General features: G+C 44.6%; 1 protein-coding gene across 2 annotated transcripts; it reads right to left on the reverse strand.

Annotated features, from left to right (window-relative positions):
• Positions 1-257: 257 nt before the first annotated feature.
• Positions 258-11424, reverse strand: PLPBP (pyridoxal phosphate binding protein). 2 transcript variants are annotated; one of them, XM_033415039.2, is made up of 9 exons: positions 11264-11424; positions 10815-10964; positions 9182-9289; positions 9068-9103; positions 8494-8569; positions 5190-5324; positions 3394-3536; positions 2508-2606; positions 258-1648 (listed from the first exon to the last, which is right to left on the reverse strand). In XM_033415039.2, exons 1-9 carry the CDS (start codon positions 11360-11362, stop codon positions 1514-1516), a joined length of 981 nt encoding a protein of 326 aa, XP_033270930.1. In that variant the 5' UTR covers positions 11363-11424; the 3' UTR covers positions 258-1513. The 2 variants fall into 2 exon arrangements, with proteins under 2 accessions (XP_033270930.1, XP_004284920.1); XM_004284872.4 differs by lacking the exon at positions 10815-10964 and having other exon boundaries at positions 11264-11423.
• Positions 11425-15637: the final 4213 nt, after the last annotated feature.

The following is a 15637-nucleotide window of genomic DNA, read 5'->3' on the forward strand; positions in this document are numbered from 1 at the left end:
TCGCCACCTAGAGGCAGTTTTAAGATTTTCTTACAGCAAGAGGCAACCTCTTTATTCTTGCAGTTCCTGAAATGCCAACATTTCACTTTCTTGCTCTTAGAAGTTCAGAATCCCTCTTTCATCCGCAGTCTGGCTTTGGCTGTATCTGTGACCCACAGGAAGCCCTTCTCCAAAGCTGTACGATGCCAGTGACAGGCACAGTGGCCTCCTATCGGGTCCAAGGCCCCCCTCCTGTTATACTCACTCACTACACCAGATGGAGAAAATAAATCTTTTAATCGCTTTGTAATTGGCATAGATGGCATAATTCAAACTCACATTTTTATTTAATAGACTGAAATATCACACTATAGCTTTGATTGAAACAGTACAGGAATCATAATGGTTTAAGTTTTACAAAATTTCATTTCGGCAGGAGCTTAATGGAAGTTGTTTCATAAAATTAGAGACTGGGGCTTGAATAAGTAAGAAAAACCCACCTAGAAAACAAACGACGACCCAGACTACAGTTGTCTGTTGTGACTATCCGAGAATTGTGCTTTCTGGGTTTTGAAGAGCTAGCTACTCCATTAACGTCAAGACTTGCAAAATTCTGCCTTATAAACATGGTTGGGAGGGGAGGCTATAAATATGCCTAAAAAGTGCTCCCAGGAACAGGAACCTCAAAGCCAGGCTTTGTTGAAACTGTGAGCCTGAACTGGCTTTGAGGGAATCTTTCATATCTGGGGAGCTATGAGATAAGAAATCATCATAACGGGGACTATGGCGGCGGAAAAATCGTATCATTTGATGGTCATCACCGTAGGGCCCAGGGCAAAAGCTCAAAGTCCTGTCTCTGGAGGAGGACGTTAGAAAGGCCCAAGGACCGCTTATGTTAGTTGCCCTGTAATTTTCAGGGTCAGCACCGCACGGTGGCTGAGGACACAGCTCTCATCAGCCACAATGTGGGTCTGGAGGACTAACTCAAGGCAGGTCCTGAAGTTACCTGTACTGCCATTCCAGAGTGGAGACCAACGTTTACTGGCTGGGGTGGAGACTGGGGGCAGAAACCACGCTGCTCCAGAGCAGCAGAGATGGCTACTCAGTGGGGTTTGTACGGAGTTGGTAACAGGGAACTTTCTACTGAAGTGGACGACAAGTGAGAATCCCTCTGACTTTGGTGATTATAGGCATCGACAGTCAGCAAGTTTGAACCTGGGAAAGGCATTCATGGGTTGGTTGGTGCTCCTAGGCAATGTTCAAGCCTGAACTCAACTCCTGACTAGTGCCCAGGTACCTGTTCTGCAGAAAAGTCTGGATTCCTCAAATCCAATCCAAAGTCACTGCTTGAAGTGAGCTTCCTGCGTCAGACACTAAGTCAGATGGTTTCCATCGACGCACATAATGGTCGGCGTGCTCTTTCCAGGTCCCGAGGAGGGTGTGGTCGCGCTGTGACGTGGGGCACGTGGAAGCGAAAGCCCAGAGTAGTGCGTAGTCAGTCTTCCTGGACCCGGCCCTTGGGCTGGGCCGCTGCTCAATGTGCCCAGGCCACCTCCGCCGCCGGGGCCTTCAGCTCTGCTGCAGCCTTGTCGGGGGCAGCTTTCTTGGAGTAATCTCGCTCTCCAAAAATGGTGCTTCCTATTCGGACATTCGTAGATCCCACTTCAATCTGTGGGAAAGGAGTACCGAGGGCTGAGTTTAACGTAATGAAACGCAGCAGACGCTGAAGCTGCGCCTCATCTGAGGGGCTTCTCGGAAGGACAACGATGACACAGCTGCAGAGGACTATGGGGCAGTGGTTCACCAGGAGAGGGTGTTTAAGAAATAAGTAAGGGGACTTCCCTGGTGGTCCAGCGGTTAGGACTCCGTGCTTCCACTGCAGGGGGCCGGGTTCGATCCCTGCTCAGGGGACTAAGATGTTGCAAGCTACGTGGCGCGGCTTAGATCCTCCTGAGCACAGGATCTAATTCCATTTTACTTATAAACACAAAGTATTTTTGCATTGCTCTAGTATATTCTATTTTCCACACGAGCTCCTACTGTATACCTGGAGGAAAGTTTATAGTGTGATTTTTGGAACACTTTATCAAGTTATTCACTGCCCCAGAAGATCACGCATGTGAGCTGTTAATACAGCACACCTGTCAGAACGTACTTAGAGCTGCTGCCATCGTGCTGAATCTACACGTACGACGAGGCATCAGATTACTTCGTCATGGCTTACTGTCATGTAACCACGCCCGAGCATGAACACAGTGAAACGCCTTTTTAAGAAGCTGTAGTTTAATTTCTTCTTATTTTCCTTTAGATTCCACTTAGGGAATTAATTTTAAAAATTATGTGTGGGGCTATAATTTCTATACACTTCATTTCAAAAAAGAAGCGGCTGGGGATGCTAGTATAGGTGAGAGCCAGCACTCCTGGGCACCTAACGCTACAACGAGGTTTTTCTGTAGCAAAAACACATTCTTGCTGGGGGCCTCTGGACCCGAACTTGAGGCACTGAGGGCGCCGGGGAGGACACTCACCGCATGCTGGAAGTCCATGGACATGCCCATGCTCAGCTCCACCTGGTCGGCAGGAATGCTCAGCTTCCTGCACAGCTCCTCCCGGAGGGACAGTAACACCTGACAGAGAGACGAGTGTGACATCCATTTATCCCTGCCTTCTCCGAGGATGCCTGAAAGCGGCTGAATCTCAACATCTCTGACAGAGATTCTTTATTCCTCATGGTTTCAAGGCCTGTTAAAATTGCTGGAAGTGGACTTCCCTGGTGGCGCAGAGGTTAAGCAACCGCCTGCCAATGCAGGGGACACGGGTTCGATCCCTGGTCCGGGAGGATCCCATGTGCCGCGGAGCAACTAAGCCCGCGTGCCACAACTACTGAAGCCCGTGCGCCTAGAGCCCGTGCTCCGCAACAAGAGAAGCCACAGCAATGAGAAGCCCGCGCACCACAACGAAGAGTAGCCCCCGCTCGCCACAACTAGGGAAAGCCCGCACGCAGCAATGAAGGCCCCATGCAGCCAAAAATAAATAAATAAAATAAAATTTTTTAAAAAGATAGAAAAAAAATGTTTTAAAAAAATTGCCAGAAGTTACTGAAAGGTTTTTTTTTTTTTTAGCAAATTCTCCTCCTTTTCAAGAAAGCTGTCAGTCGTTGGGGAGGAAGTCAGAGCTCATTTTCTCTAAAGACCGTGTCAGGCAGCTTCACACTGAGCCGAGAAGGGTCTTTGGAGGTTTGGGGACCTGTTCTGTGTCCCGTATGAGGAGAGTTCCAGAAGAGGGTAATCATATAACATGACAGGCAACGCCCGGGATGTCTGTGGAGTTGACGGCAGCGGCCAGCCCTGCTCCAGCACCTCACCGGATGCTTGCTTGGCACGTGAGCAGCGCCCCACCCCGGGCCCCGAGTACCTGGAAGTCTGGGTTCGGTCCTCGACTAAGATCGTGCCCGAAGCTCCCGATGGTCATCAGCCCCACGAACTCCAGGCTGGGGCACTTGGCGCTTATGTGTTCCACCACGGCCACCATCTCTGCAGGGGGCAGGCCGTGTTTGCCTTCACAAAAAGAAACAGAAGACACGTAGAACATACCAAGATGTTCCAGGAAGCCAGAGGAGAGCCCCTTCTCACCCCTTCCTTATGACGGAGGAGGTGGCTCTCAGACAAGAGGACTTCTTGGAAGAACTTGTCCTCAAGACCAAAAGAGTGACTTTACATTGAGGTCTCTGTGTGTGTTACTCCCCTTCTGACCTGGTTCTGAGTTTCTCAAGGGAAGAGCTCTAAACTGGATTCTCTTTATTCTATCTCAGCATCTGAGAACAGCTAGAGTAGAAGGAAAAGAAAGAACACTGCTTTTCTTGAAACACCAAGAAGATTCACATCACCAAAATGCCAGATTAACCCGAGAATTATTTTTCCAAATCTGGTATTTCTACCGTTTTATTAATTTATTAGAATTGTAAAAAAATAAAAAATGAAGTATATATTACATAGTTTTGACTATAACTTGCAAAATTTAACTGAACTCGCTAATTAACAAGCAGAGGAGGAGTCTGCAGCAAATGATTATTTGTTACACAGTTATGAGGATGGATACTGTCCTTCTCTAATTTAACAAATGGAGATGGTAACATCCACCAATCTTTAATTGGGGCAAAGGACAGCCACTGATCAGGAAATGACGTAACAGACTTGATCTGGAGTCAATTTCAGATTTACCCATATTGATAATGTATTGTAGAATCTAGGTACATGTACATATAACGATAATTGTTAAAATTTACTGAACACTTCTGTGCCAGGCACATGTGCCAAGTCCTTAGAGCTTTTCATTAAATGCAGTAACTGGATGAAGTAAGTACTCTTACTTTCTCCATTCTAAAGAGGGGGAGACTGAGGCACCGGGAAACCAAGTACCTTTCCCAAGGTCACACAACCAGGAAATGTGGAACTGGGATGTGGATCCAGGTAGCCTGACTCTAGGCCCCATGCTTGTTCCTTCAGCCTAAGCTTTGTAGGCAAATGACTGGTCTGTAAACACTTATTCTTAACAAAGAGCTAACAGGTAAGACGCTCAGGGCTCTATAGCAACAGCTTTACCTCCATTTCCACGTTCAAGCCTCACAACACCCTTGGGAGTACTGCCCTGCTTGCACTGCCAGATAAGGCAGTGAAGCGCGGAGAGGTTAGGTACGTTACTCAAGGTTACAACGCTGCAAGTGGTGGAGCTCAGACTCCAGGTCTGTCTGATTTCAGAGCCCAGGTTCTGTTTACTATTTTACATTGTTAACCCAAGCCCCATAAACATATTCACTGATTGGTACTCAGTGATATTTCTTCGATTTTCTCCTAATGTAACATTAAATAGTTTTGTTAGGTCCTGAGAAGTATTATACATGTAAAACTGCAATCTCTTTCAGGAGGGATGGTGACCTCTGAGAATTTTCAGGATCAAAGTCACAATGCCCTTCTCGATTCCCCTTGCCCACCTCCTCAAAAATTAGGAAATAACAAACCATGATGTATTAAAGAATTACACGTGGACAGGTTTGGATGTCACTGTGACGAGACCCTACATACAACAGTTTCCTTAAAGGCCTGTGACTTCTTTCTGTAACCTTAGGTATCAGATGCTTAGGCCTGCCATTCTTCCTGAGGTACAACCATCCTAAGGGGAGAAAAGTCTGCAGTCCAGGTCTGGTCACTTACTCTCCTCTCCGCTGGTGTTAATCTGGACCATAACCTTTAACCTTTCGGGAGAACCTTTTTTCTGCCACGCACTGTTCACTTTGTCTGCCAGCTTCACAGAATCCACTGTTTCCAGCATGAAGAGATTGGGGACAGCTGTAACAAGAAAGAGGCCAGGTCATTCTTCACTCACCTGACCGCAGCAAGCAACACACCACAAAGCTTTTCTTGGTAGACAGGAAAATAATTTCCCGGGAAGAGGACAGTTAAGTCTCAGTTCTGCTAAGACTTACGCGACAGTTTACTAGATATTAAGTTCAAATGTCAGCCCATTGCTGTCTAATCGGAAAATACGAATAAGGAAAGGGAGGTGATGACGTGCTACAATCAGGCGGCAGACTAATAGTTTATAAATTAGGAGTTTGGGAGTAACATATACACACTACTATATATAAAACAGATAACCAACAAGGACCTACTGTATAGCACAGGGAACTATACTCAACATTTTGCAATAACCTATGTGGGAAAAGAATCTGAAAAAGAATCTATCTATCTATCTATCTATCTATCTATCTATCTATCTATCTATCTTAATTACTTTGCTTTACATCTGAAACTAACACAACATTGAAAATCAACTATACTTAGGGACTTCCCTGGTGGTCCAGTGGTTAAGAATCCACTTTCCAATGCAGGGGACGTGAGTTCGATCCCTGGTTAGGGAACTAAGATACCACATGCCGTGGGGCAACTAAGCCCACACGCCGCAACTACTGAGCCCGTGCGCCACAACCAGAGAGCTCGTGTGCTGCAACTACAGAGCCCACGTGCTCTGGAGCCTGCACGTCACAACTACAGAGCCCACGTGCCACAACTAGAGGGCCTGCATGCCACAACTAGAGAGAAGCCCACACACTGCAACTAAGACCTGATGCAGCCAAAAATAAATAAATAAATATTAAAAAAAAGAAAATAAACTATACTTCAATAAAAGAAATAAGAATTAAAAAAACAATAAAGAGTGAAAAAAAAAAGAAGCTGGTAATTGTAGAGATTCTGAATGGCAGATTTGATCTGATTAAATCTCAGTTCAAACTGAGAGAAACAGGCCAAGATAACAATAAGGAAAGGTTAAAGAGTGAAAGCTAAAGTGCTCCCTGGGCCTGATATCTCCATGTCTTTAAACTTCCTGGGATGGGGATGCTCTTATTCAACAAGGACATCAGAATGACCACTGACAGCTAAGGGAGATACCAACTCCCTTCAAAACCAACTTCTTTCCCAAAGATGCACTGAGTCTTGCCTCAGGTAAAAAACAACAAGACAGAAGCAACATCAGCAGCTTACGTTTATTAAACACTGAAATCCTCCAGGTAATATGCTAATCACCTTATTTGCATTCTTTTTTTTAAAAATTGAAGTATAGTTGATTTACAATATTGTGTTAGTTTCAGGTATAGAGCAAAGTGATTCAGTTACATATATTCTGATTTTTTTCCCATAAAAGTTATTACAAGATACTGAATATAGTTCCCTGTGCTACGCAGTAGGACCTTGTTGTTTATCTATTTTATACATAGTGGTGTGTATCTGTTAATCCCACACTCCTGATTTATCCCTCCCCCCACCCCTTTCCCCTTTGGTAGCCATAAGTTTGTTTCCTGTCTGTGAGTCTGATGCTGTTTTGTAAATAAGTTCATTTTGTACCTTTTTTTTTTTAGATTCCACATATAAGTGATAGCATATATCTGTCTTTCTCAGCCTTACTTCACTTAGTATGATAATCTCTAGGTCCATCTATGTTGCTGCAAATGGCAGAATTTCATTCATTTTTATGGCTGAGTAATATTCCATTGTGTATATGTACCACATCTTCTTTATCCATTCATCTGTTGATGGACACTCAGGATGCTTCCATGTTCTGGCTATTGTAAACAGTGCTGCTATGAATACTGGGGTGCTTGTATCTTTTCGAATTAGAGTTTTCATCTTTTCTGGATATATGCGCAGGAGTGGGATTGCTGGATCATATGTCAGTTCTATTTTTAGTTTAAGGAACCTCCATCCTGTTCTCCCTATTAGCTATATCCGTATTAGCTATATCAATTTACATTCCCAGAAAAGGAGGTTTCCCTTTTCTCCACACCCTCTCCAGCATTTATTATTTGTATAATTTTTGATGATGGCCATTCTGAATATGTTTAAGACCATGATTCTTGTGATGGTTTCATAAGTGCAAACATATGTCAAAACTTATCAAATTAAATATGTGCAATTTATTGTATGTCAATTATACTTCAATAAGGCTGTTTTAAAAAATAAATACAGGTTACTTTAATTTTGACACCTTGAGAGAAATAAGTATTCAGTTATTCAGGAAGATCTCCACCTGTCATTTTCATGCAGTTAAGTCTTTCTATAGTTAATTCTTAATTTTACTTTATTTACTGTATGTTACTGTATATTGTATTTTATTATTATATACTTTACTTGTAGTATTGTACATTATTGCATTTTATCTACTGTAGCCTTTCATTTAAAGCAAAAAGGACAAAAGTGTCTCCTTTGCCAGCTGAAAAATTTTATGGGCTTTAATTCCTTATAATTTATTTCAAAGACCACAAAAAAATACCTAATGTGAGGTAGGGTAGGTTTCCAAGTATATATTACCCAGTCAATTGTGAGTTCATTCTTTTCTTACATGATGTTTTCCCTTATATTAAGAACGAAGATTTCCTAATGCCATCTGCAGCAACACAGATGCAACTAGAGATGATTATACTGAGTGAAGTAAGTCAGAAAGACAAATACCATATGATATCACTTATGTGTGGAATCTAAAATATGGCACAAATGAACCTATCTACAAAACAGAAACAGACTCACAGACACAGAGAACAGACTTGTGGTTGCCAAGGGGGGCGGGGGAGGGAGAGGGACAGACTGGGAGTTTGGGGTTAGTAGATGCAAACTATTATATATAGAATGGATAAGCAACAAGGTCCTACTGTACAGCACAGGGAACTATATTCAACATCCTGTAATAAACCATAATGGAAAAGAATATAAAAAGAGAATGCATATATGTGTATAACTGAGTCACTTTGCTGCACAGCAGAGATGGGCACAACATTGTAAATCAGCTATACTTCAATAGAAAAAAAAAAATTGAAAAAGGAACTAAGATTTCTTTCCCCAAAGAAACTCCAAAGCACAAATGGTGAATCAGGAATACTCTAAAATCTTCTCTCTTCCACAGAAGGTACCGTAAGTGATACAATGATGAAAAATTTGTGTCTTCATATTTAGAGTTTTATCTTACCCATCAACTTGTTGACATTTTGTTTCTGTAGATGGCCAATGAAGTGCCATTTGATCTCAGGACACGAAGACAGAATCTGAAGAGAAAGAGGTGACCATGTTTGACTTAGACTGTGCGGAGGCCTTGCCCGCCCACATACCTTGCACGCTGCCTTCTGACCTTTCCCCTCTATGCAATAAACCACTACTGTCATCTTCCGTCAGGCTCCTAAGGATACTTAGAGAAAACCTGAAGGCTTCTGTTCTATTTCTCTTCCTTGTTCCCATCCACTCTCTCCTTCTTTCAGATATTGCCCATTAAGAATAAACTGATTAAAGCTTTCAAATCTCAAAAGGATCCAAGATTACAGCAAGCTCCTAAAAATCACCATTTTCAAAAAGCCACAAAGGAGAAAACTATGATCTTAAGAAAGAAAGAAAATCTAGATGAGAAATGTTTAGGGCTCAAGGTGAACACAGACATTTCTACCGCCAGCCCGACCTCCAGCTCTAAAACTCAACCACCGACGTGGGTCTAATTTTCAACTGAACAGCCAAGACTGAGATACAAACTAAAGAATTCAGATTCCACTTACTTTAGGATTTGATGCTTTTTCAAGCAGTTCCTGAACCTAGAGGGTAAAAACAGAACAAGTCAGAAGCCTGGCATACGTGACTCTTCCGAGGGCAGTGTGGAAAAGGGTTCTTACATAGTTCTCCCCGAAAGTGCGCTGCCCGTGACTGTAGGCCTCGATCACCATGTCTGCAGGTTTGGTTTTGCTGACCGCTACTAGCCGGGGCTGGATGGCTGGGAGTTCCTGCCAAGAGGAAAAGACCCAGATGAATCAAAGGTTGGAAATATTATCCCAATAAGCCCTGTAGGACATCCTGTAGAAGAGACTGGCAGAGATCTTTAACTTGGCATTCTGGAAGATCCATTTTTCCAATACTGCAGGGAGATCAGTGTCAAATGATGTTGATCAAACGTCTTTTGTATGCGTGGCATCTAACTCTAATACGCTAGCTACCTTAACATCTAGCAGAAGACCTTTCTCTCTCAGGAGAGCTGGGCAGGTAACTAAGAGCAGGATTTCCGTAGAGCCTGGTCTTTGACCGACAGTATCAGCATCCCCTGGGTCCTGCTCCAGACCCACTGGATCTGAATCTCAGTCTGGAGTCTGCGAATCTCCTTTAAATCAAGCTCTCCGGATGAGTCTCTTGCATGCCAAGGTTGGAGGTTTAAGAATCACTTTGTCAAGAGAAGGCATTGCTCTCTGACTAGAAGGGAGGCCGCTTCTGGCTTCTGAAACCCCGAGGTCAACAGTCTTGGAAACTCATCTGGGTCCTGGTGTAATTATCAGTATTACCCACAGGCACTCTCAAAAGCAGCCTGCTTAGGGCAACTCTGTAACTTATTGTACCATCTAATCAAGAACCAGCGGCAGAACTGAGCCAAGGACACAGAAGGCTCTGGACTCAGGATTAGACCTAGCTGACCCCCCTGTCATGGCCATTACATAAAGAGCGGCTTCCCTGGACTCTGCTACAACCAAATCCACACAGGGAAGAGATTCACCTATCCCCATATGGCTCAGTTTTCATGTACCCCATCACCCTCTGGAATTTTTACAGAATCACAGAGTTCTCAAAGGGCCTGAAAAGTTACAATGATTAGCAAAGAGTTTTCCCTTCTTTCTGAGGGCTGCACTGCCAACCTTTGGAGACCATGTCATAACTCCTAGGACTGTGCGGATGAATTGACAGTTTCTAGAGAAAAAAGTGGAAGAGGCAGCCCACCTGCCTGAGAGTTATACTGGGAGCACCCCTAGCGTGATTATTTATTAGGGGAATCTCTAGCTTTTTCTTGGAGAATCACAAAAAAATTAATGCTGGAAGGGAGCTTAGAGCTTTCCATTGCCTGTACATATGAGGAAACTGACAGCCCGAGCCGTTAAGTGACTTGTTCAAGGTAACGTCTAAGTAACAGCCAAGTAAAGGCTACACTAATACAGGTCTTCTGTCTCCAGGCCAGCATTCTCAGCTCTAACACCATAAATGCTTGATCTGAGAAAATTTTGACCTCTCTATTCAAGCCTGTCTTACTCCACATAATTCAGCTTAAACTCGCACTGAGGGGGGAAGATACTGACCTTTGGTTTAGTGAACTTCCAACAGGAGAGGAAATATATATAAGGAAAAAAAAAAAAATCTCCCCGTAAACTGCTTCGGATTGGAGGTCAATTTCCTCCTGCCCCAAACGCGCAAGTGCAGCTCTGGTGCCTCCCTCCCAAGTCGGGCCAATCCACCCTGTCCTGCGCCAGCGAGGGGGGTGGGGGAACTGACATTTACTGAGCATCTACTAGCTGAGACGCTGCCACACACGTGATCTCCGGCAGACCTGGCCTCCTTTGGCTGCTCTGGTAGTGGTCGTCTTCTCCTGCGGCCTCTGGGCACAGGCCTGGCCCCTCTCCCATCCGCCAAGGCTGCTGACCCCTAACACGAAGCGGGATGGAGAATGATCGCGCTGCCTGGAGACTGGTCATTTTCCCGGGATACCGACACCTTCTGCTCCGACCAAGCCAACCTCCAGAAAACCTGACGTAAGCTGAGGAACCCCTTCGCTAGCCTTTTGGGGGCTCTGCAACCCGCGCCAATGCCAAGGCGGCGAGCAGGTCCCGCCCCTCCGGGAGACCCCTCTGCGTCACTGTGACGACCCGTTCACACGCAGGTGTTTCCCCCCCACCCCGCCTCAAAGCGGCCGCCCACCGTCACCGCGCGGTCCCCTTCCTCACCCGCGGCCGCCGCGTCACCGCCTGCTGCACGCGCTCGTTCACCGCCCTCAGGGCGAAGCCGACCCCCAGCTCTGCGGACATGCCGCCAGCTCTCCACATCCCCCAGGGCCTAATGTCCAGCCCGGACCCCCGCTCCCCAGGCTGAGACCCCTTCCGGTCCCGCCCAGCTCACGTCTTCTTGTGCCCAATCACCGCTCACCACCGAGTCGTCTCAGCCAATCGTCAGCACGGGGCGGGACGGGGACGGTGCGGCTGGCGGCCCCAGCCCCGGCCCCTCGGCGGCGCCATCTTGGGAAGGTCTCCGAGGAAGCCCGGCGGGGCTCCTGGGTGCGGAGTCGCTGCTGGCGTCGTTCCCGGGCCGGGGGGAAAAACGAGGGGCGGGCCTTCTGCGTCCGTCGTCTCTGCCGCCCCCGCGGAACCGAAGGGACGCAGAAAACATGGCCTATGCCCGAGGTCCTCTTCCCGGGGTCCTTTGCTAGCGGATCAGCAGGAGAAGCTGCTGGGGCGGGAGACATGCCTTTTATCTCAGATGATTCTCGGGAGGAACCGTTAAGAGATATAAAAGAAAACTGCAAAGAACATGGCAGGATTCAAATGTACGGTTATTTTCCTCTGGTCATCCTTTAGCCCAGTACTGCCCAGTGTAAGACACATATGTAATTTAAAGTTTTCTAATAGGCACATTAAAAAAATACATTTTATATAGCCCAGTATATCCAGAGTAAGGTTTCAATATGTAACCAATAGAAAAACTTAATGAGATCTTTGAATTCTTATTGTATTGATACTTAATTTACAAAACCCGGTGTGTAGTTTGGACGACAAGCCTCAACTCAGACTGTCCACGCCGCAGTCCCCCCGGTGGCAGGTGCCGCCTTCTGGGAGGAGAGCACAGGCAGCTTTAGACAGTCCAGCCTGGGCTCCGCACACATTCAGCCCAGTTCTTGAGTCTCCTATGTGTGTAGCTCTGGGCCATATGAAGATCACAAACAGGATGAGGGGGCGCAGTAGGAGCTTCCCTAATGGCGCAGTGGTTGGGAATCTGCCTGCCAATGCAGGGGACACGGGTTCGAGCCCTGGTCTGGGAAGATCCCACATGCCGCGGAGCAATTAGGCCCGTGAACCACAACTACTGAGCCTGTGCGTCTGGAGCCTGTGCTCGGCAATTAGGGAGGCCCGCGCACCGCGATGAAGAGTGGCCCCTGCTTGCCGCAACTAGAGAAAGCCCTCGCGCTGAAACGAAGACCCAAGACAGCCATAAATAAATAAACAAATAAATAAATTTTAAAAAAACATTAGCGCAGTAAAATACTAAGTTTAATAGTCGGATGGTGAAATGGTAGGTGGTGAGGCAAGTAGAGATGGATTTTGTTGCAGAAAACATTCTTGGCTGTACTGCTGTACTGTTGAAAGACTCTCAAGCATTAATTCAGCTTCATGAATGAGATGCTATTACGTTGGAGAAAGGGCTAAAGTTTGCTCTCCATGTTGTCTTGAGGTGACTGGGCTTCGAGCCTTCTGGAAAGAAAGGGCAACGTTCGTACTTTCTTCTCTCACCGTCTTCCCAGACCCTGGGAACTGAGACAGAATTTCACATGTCTGCCCTGGGAAAATCACTTTGAGCAGAACCTAGGGTCTTTGTCATGAAGGACTTCTTTTGGGGAAGTTTCCATCTACCACGAACACAAAACTGGGTTATCTGTAAACTAGGGTTGCTGTAATTGTGTTCAAGTAAAATGTCTCTGGACTTGATAATTTCTACTCTTGCCAAAGTGATAAAGATTAAAAAATGACTAGACTAGCCCTTCATGGTGTGAATATACTAATAGATGCTTATGGTAGAGGTGCAAGGTTGGAAGGCGCTAGCCGGCAGTCAGTGGTGGAAGGAACAAAGGGATCATGGTGAAGGGCTGTATAGCGGAAGGATTGGGTGAGCATGACATACTTAAACGGATATGCTATATAGAAAACATTTTAAAGACCATAAATACTTAACAGAACTAAGGGATGTATAATCCAGGTGATAGCTCACTATGACAATAAGTAGAAGTACCTTCCTTTAATAAGTCAGGTCATTTCTTTGAATTACAAGGTCAACCTCCCCACCCCAATGGCGTATGTGAGTGTGGCTCCCCCAAAAGTATCAGAAGAGTGATTTAAGCTTTCAAGTTAATAAGGATAGTGGTGGCAAGATTGGGTGGTGGTGGGCATAGGACTGACACAAGTTGAATCTTGGTTTCATCACTAAACTGTGATCTTGGACAAGTAACTGAACTTCTCAGTTTTTCAGTTATAAAATGGAGTCCGTCAATATCTCCTTCAGACTTGCAGTAAGGATCAATCAAGGTAGCATGTGACACACACTTAGCAGAGTGCTCCCCAAAGCAAGTGTTCAGTGAACACTAGTCCCTCCATTAGTCGATATTTTCTCTGTAAAGGAACCAGGGGAGACCAAGATGAGTAGGACAGGATTTATTGTGGATTCACTTCTAAGATACTTTTCATCTCTAACATTCTATGACCTTATAAAAACGGAAATAAAGGCAAAAAGATCATGGGGACCCCAGTCTCATTATGATTTCCCATTTTCCAGTTTTTTTTTTAGCGTCTTAGCTGTACTTTTGAATGAATTTTTTTCCACTTTTTCCTCCTTATTTTCATTTTTAGTTTCTTCCTCTTCCTGGGACATCAACCATCTAATTTAACCTTTCATCCTTCCATACTACTTAATCCTTGAAAAATGCAAGTCTGAAATCACCTCATCCCTAGTAATTGTCTTTAAATTGCTCCAACAGTTTGCAAGGACAAAGAAGAAAAGAGATTAGAAAGCCAAATACCCAGAGGAACCGGTTTCACAAACAATTTTATAAATATCTAGTATACTTACCATAAATGCCATCAAACTTTTAAAATATACACCTCTGTAGTCTAAGGCCCTGAATTAGGAGAAAAACATTTATGGATTTAAAAATTATTTCCTTTAGGGAATCCCCTGGCCGTCCAGTGGTTAGGACTCTGCACTTTCACTGCCAAGGGCGTGGGTTTCATCCCTGTCGGGATTAAGATCCCACATGCTGCGCGGTGTGGCCAAAAATAAAAGTTTCCTTTTGAGTTTACTGTGATTCTTTCAGGGGGATTAAAAAAAAAAAGATAAAATAATAAAAAATTACTGTTGCCTGGTTACTTGGCTCTGAAGAGAAATGGAAAAATAATGCCCATGTTCCAGTTTAAATGAATTCAGGTAGAGAAGCCATGTCAGCAATCCCTCAGCAAACATACTGTCACATTTGGCTTTTGAAATGTCAATATAGATTCTAGAACCCTAGACCTGGTGAGGACCTTTAGAGATCATTTGATACTTCATATAGAGAGGATGACATTTAAACCATCCCAAACAGCGCAGAATCTCCCCAAGACCATCAGAGAAGAAAATGTTATCTGTGATAATCCCTGGATTTATTTTCTATTTGCAGATAACCACTTCTCCCTATTTCAAATTTTAGCCAGTCTTAAAGTAAAATCTTTCAAAATGCTCTATTCTGCGAGCCCATTTCCTCTTCTTTGGTCTCTGAGGAGCTAGACTATCTAGCTGACCATGATGCAACCTTTTTTTTTTGGCTGTGCCATGAGGCGGGCGGGATCTTGGTTCCCTGAGCAGGGATCGAACCCGTGCCCGCTGCAGTGGAAGTGTGGAGTCTTAACCACTGGACCACCAGGGAAAACCCGCAACTTTTTTAAAAAAATTGAAGTATAGTTGATGGACAATATTATACGTTACAGGTGCACAATATAGTGATTCACAGTTTTTAAAGGTTATGCTTCATTTATGGCTATTTTAAAATATTGGATATATTCCCTGTGTTGTACAATCATGCAAGTTTTATAAAAGTGAAGTTGCTGAACTCCCCTTCTGCCTTTTCTGGGGTCAACCCATGAGATTTAGCTTTTAACTACTTTTTTCCTTTTGGTTTTAACATTTTTTCTTTCTAGCCTCTACAAGTCTTTTTAAATTTTAATTGGAGCCCAGAAGTGGGCAATTAATTTCAACAGGGCCAAACTGGCTAATTTTCTACCTGTCTACTGCATTGCTGGAAGTACGAATTCTCAATACTGCGTTTGCTGGATTGCAGTGTTGTTCCTTTCTTCCTCTATGTGCTGCTATCCTACCTGTAATCTTATTCCATGTTATCACATCTGTTTGATTTCCCACTTAGTTACCTGTGTGTTTTCTAGCCTGTTTTTCCAGATGACTGAAAATAAGTTATTTTTGAACACTTACGCACCGTGCTAACCCCTTCACATGCGTTTCATTTCACAATGCGTTTTCATTTCATCCACTCAACCCATTTTATAGATGAAGAAACTGAGGCTCAG

This window comes from Orcinus orca, chromosome 21 (genome assembly GCF_937001465.1).
Source record: "Orcinus orca chromosome 21, mOrcOrc1.1, whole genome shotgun sequence".
Lineage (NCBI taxonomy): Eukaryota > Metazoa > Chordata > Mammalia > Artiodactyla > Delphinidae > Orcinus > Orcinus orca.

Excerpts from the sequence above, each read along its gene's own strand:
- PLPBP (XM_033415039.2), bottom strand. The coding sequence starts at position 11,362 with ATGTGGAGAGCTGGCGGCATGTCCGCAGAGCTGGGGGTCGGCTTCGCC. Across the intron at positions 3,537-5,189 it reads TAACACCAGCGGAGAGGAGA|GCAAACACGGCCTGCCCCCT; the intron begins GTAAGTGACCAG and ends CTTTTTGTGAAG. Across the intron at positions 1,649-2,507 it reads CCATGGACTTCCAGCATGCG|ATTGAAGTGGGATCTACGAA; the intron begins GTGAGTGTCCTC and ends CCTTTCCCACAG.